General features: G+C 39.4%; 1 protein-coding gene across 1 annotated transcript in view; it reads right to left on the bottom strand.

Annotated features, from left to right (window-relative positions):
- The window catches only part of LOC113829819 (glutamate receptor ionotropic, NMDA 2A-like), a 186727-nt gene that overhangs the window by 108533 nt on the left and 75694 nt on the right, over positions 1-2500 (bottom strand). The window contains exon 5 of the mRNA XM_070130432.1: positions 590-727. Coding sequence (XP_069986533.1) covers positions 590-727 — 138 coding nt within the window. The remainder of the gene's footprint in view (positions 1-589; positions 728-2500) is intronic.

The raw sequence follows: 2500 nt of genomic DNA on the forward strand, positions 1-2500 counted from the left end.
CTTTCATAACAGAAGGAAAGGTTTTGAGACAGACAGAGGAATAGAATCTGAATTTGTACAAATGTTTTCAACCACGTGTTTATATAAAAATGAGGACGTTAAAATCAAATAATGAAAAATGTTGTTACATATTTAAAAGAAGAAGATAAGAACAAAAACAAGCAATAAACCCTCTAATCACTTCAAAGGATTAAAAAACGAAGGAAGAGAAAACACACAAAAAAGACAAAACACACAATCAACAACAATAACAAACTACAAAACAACAACAACAACAAAAAAATAGCAACGAAGAACGAAAGACAGACACAGTATGAACAACGACAACAAACTACAAGACAGCAACAACTAAAAAAAAAAAAAAAAAAAAACGAAGACAGACACACAATAATATTAACAAACAATGCCAAACTACAAAACAACTAAAAAACAACAACAACAAAACAGAAACGAATAACTCAAAACAGACTCACCATGAACAACAACGACAACAACCTACAAAACAACCCCCCCCCACCCTCCCACCCTCAAAAAAAAAAAGAAAAAAAAACACGAAAACGAACGAAAAAAAAAACAACAAAAAACTCACCTCCAGCGTGCCCCATTTGCCATCCTCGACACGAAAGAGATCGTAAGAGAAGCCGAGCTCGTCCGAAAATTTCTGCAGCATGTCTATACAGAATCCCGAACAGCATTGGTAGTACGTGCTGTTCTGCTGGGCGAGCGTCTGGTTGGTCACGCTGCGGGAGAGAAAGTTTGCGGTTAGAAAGCTGAGAAGGAAGAGAAGAAGGAAGAGAAAAAGGAAAGCATTGGGTGAGAAGGGAGAGAAAAAGGAAACATTGGGTGAGAAGGAAGGGGAAAAGGAAAGCATTAGGTGAGAAGGAAGGGAAAAAGGAAAGCATTGGGTGAGAAGGAAGGGAAAAAGGAGAGCATTGGGTGAGAAGGAAGGGGAAAAGAAAACATTGGAGGAGAAGGAAGGGAAAAAGAAAGCATTGGAATAGAAGGGAAAAAGAAAGCATTGGAAGAGAAAGAAAGGAAAAAGAAAGCATTGGAAGAGAAGGAAGGGAAAAAAAGAAAGCATTGGAGGAGAAGGAGGGAAAAAAAGAAAGCATTGGAAGAGAAGGAAGGGAAAAAGGAAAGCATTGGAGGAGAAGGAAGAGAAAAAGAAAACATTGGGTGAGAAGGAAGGGAAAAAAAACATTGGAAGAGAAGGAGGGGAAAAAAGAAAGCATTGGAAGAGAAGGAAGGGAAAAAAGAAAGCATCGGGATAGAAGGAAGGGAAAAAAAGCATTGGAATAGAAGGAAGAGAAAAAAAAAACATTGGAAGAGAAGGAGGGGAAAAAAGGAAAGCATTGGAGAGAGAAGGAAGGGAAAAAGAAAAAAATATATATGAAAGAGAAAGAGTAGGAACGGAGAGAAAACATCAGGGGAAGAAAGAGAGAGGGGGGGGGGAGGAAGAGAAGGAAGGGGAAAAAAAGCATTGGAAGAGAAGGAACAGAAAAAAAACATTGGGTGAGAAGGAAGGGAAAAAGAAAGCATTGGAAGAGAAGAAAGGGAATAAAGAAAGCATTGGAGGAGAAGGAAGGGAAAAAGGAGAGCATTGGAAAAGAAGAAAGGGAAAGAGGAAAGAGAGAGGGGGGAGGATAAAAAAGAGGTAGTAAAAGAAAATAGAACAAAGAGAAAGCATTATCTAAGGAAGGAAAGCTGGAAGGAGAGAGACAGAAGAAGAAGTAAAGAGAAGTAAAAGAAGAAGAAGAAGAACAGAAATGGAAGAAACATAAATAGTAAAAGAAGAGGAAGGAAAGCACAAATTAAAAGAAAGCATTATCCGAATGAAGGACAGCGAGCGAGCGAGCGAAAGAGAAAGAGAAAGAGAAAGAGAAAGAGAAAGAGAAAGAGAAAGAGAAAGAGAAAGAGAGAGAGAGAGAGAGAGAGAGAGAGAGAGAGAGAGAGAGAGAGAGAGAGAGAGAGATCCAGAGAGAGAGAGACAGAGACAGGGAGAGGGAGGGAGAGGAGAGAGAGAGAGAGAGAGAGCGAGAGAGAGAGAGAGAGAGAGAGAGAGAGAGAGAGAGAGAGAGAGAGAGAGAGAGAGAGAGAGAGAGAGAGAGAGAGAGAGAGAGAGAGAGAGTGAGTGGATAAAATACTGGTGTTGGGAAGGAAAAAAACGGAATTAAATAATAAGAAGAGTAGGAATGGAAGAAAGAGAAGAGAGAAGAGGTAGATTAGGAGTGTAGATATACAGAAGAAAAGAGAAAGAAAGAGGAAGAAGAATAGGATAATGCTGTTAGGAAGAAAATATTGAGGATTAAGAAAGAATACGAAGAAGATTCTCGGAAGGAAAGGTTAGAAGGAGAGAAAGAGGGGATAGGATAACGTTGGTAGGAAGAGAATGATAAAGAAAAGGAATAGGAGAAACAAGAATAAGAAGAAAAGATGATCAGGAGAGAATAAGAAATAAGGGGTGGGGGTGGTGAGGGGGGGAGAAGAGTCTGGTAAGGAA

Source organism: Penaeus vannamei, chromosome 15 (assembly GCF_042767895.1).
Source record: "Penaeus vannamei isolate JL-2024 chromosome 15, ASM4276789v1, whole genome shotgun sequence".
Classification (NCBI taxonomy): domain Eukaryota; kingdom Metazoa; phylum Arthropoda; class Malacostraca; order Decapoda; family Penaeidae; genus Penaeus; species Penaeus vannamei.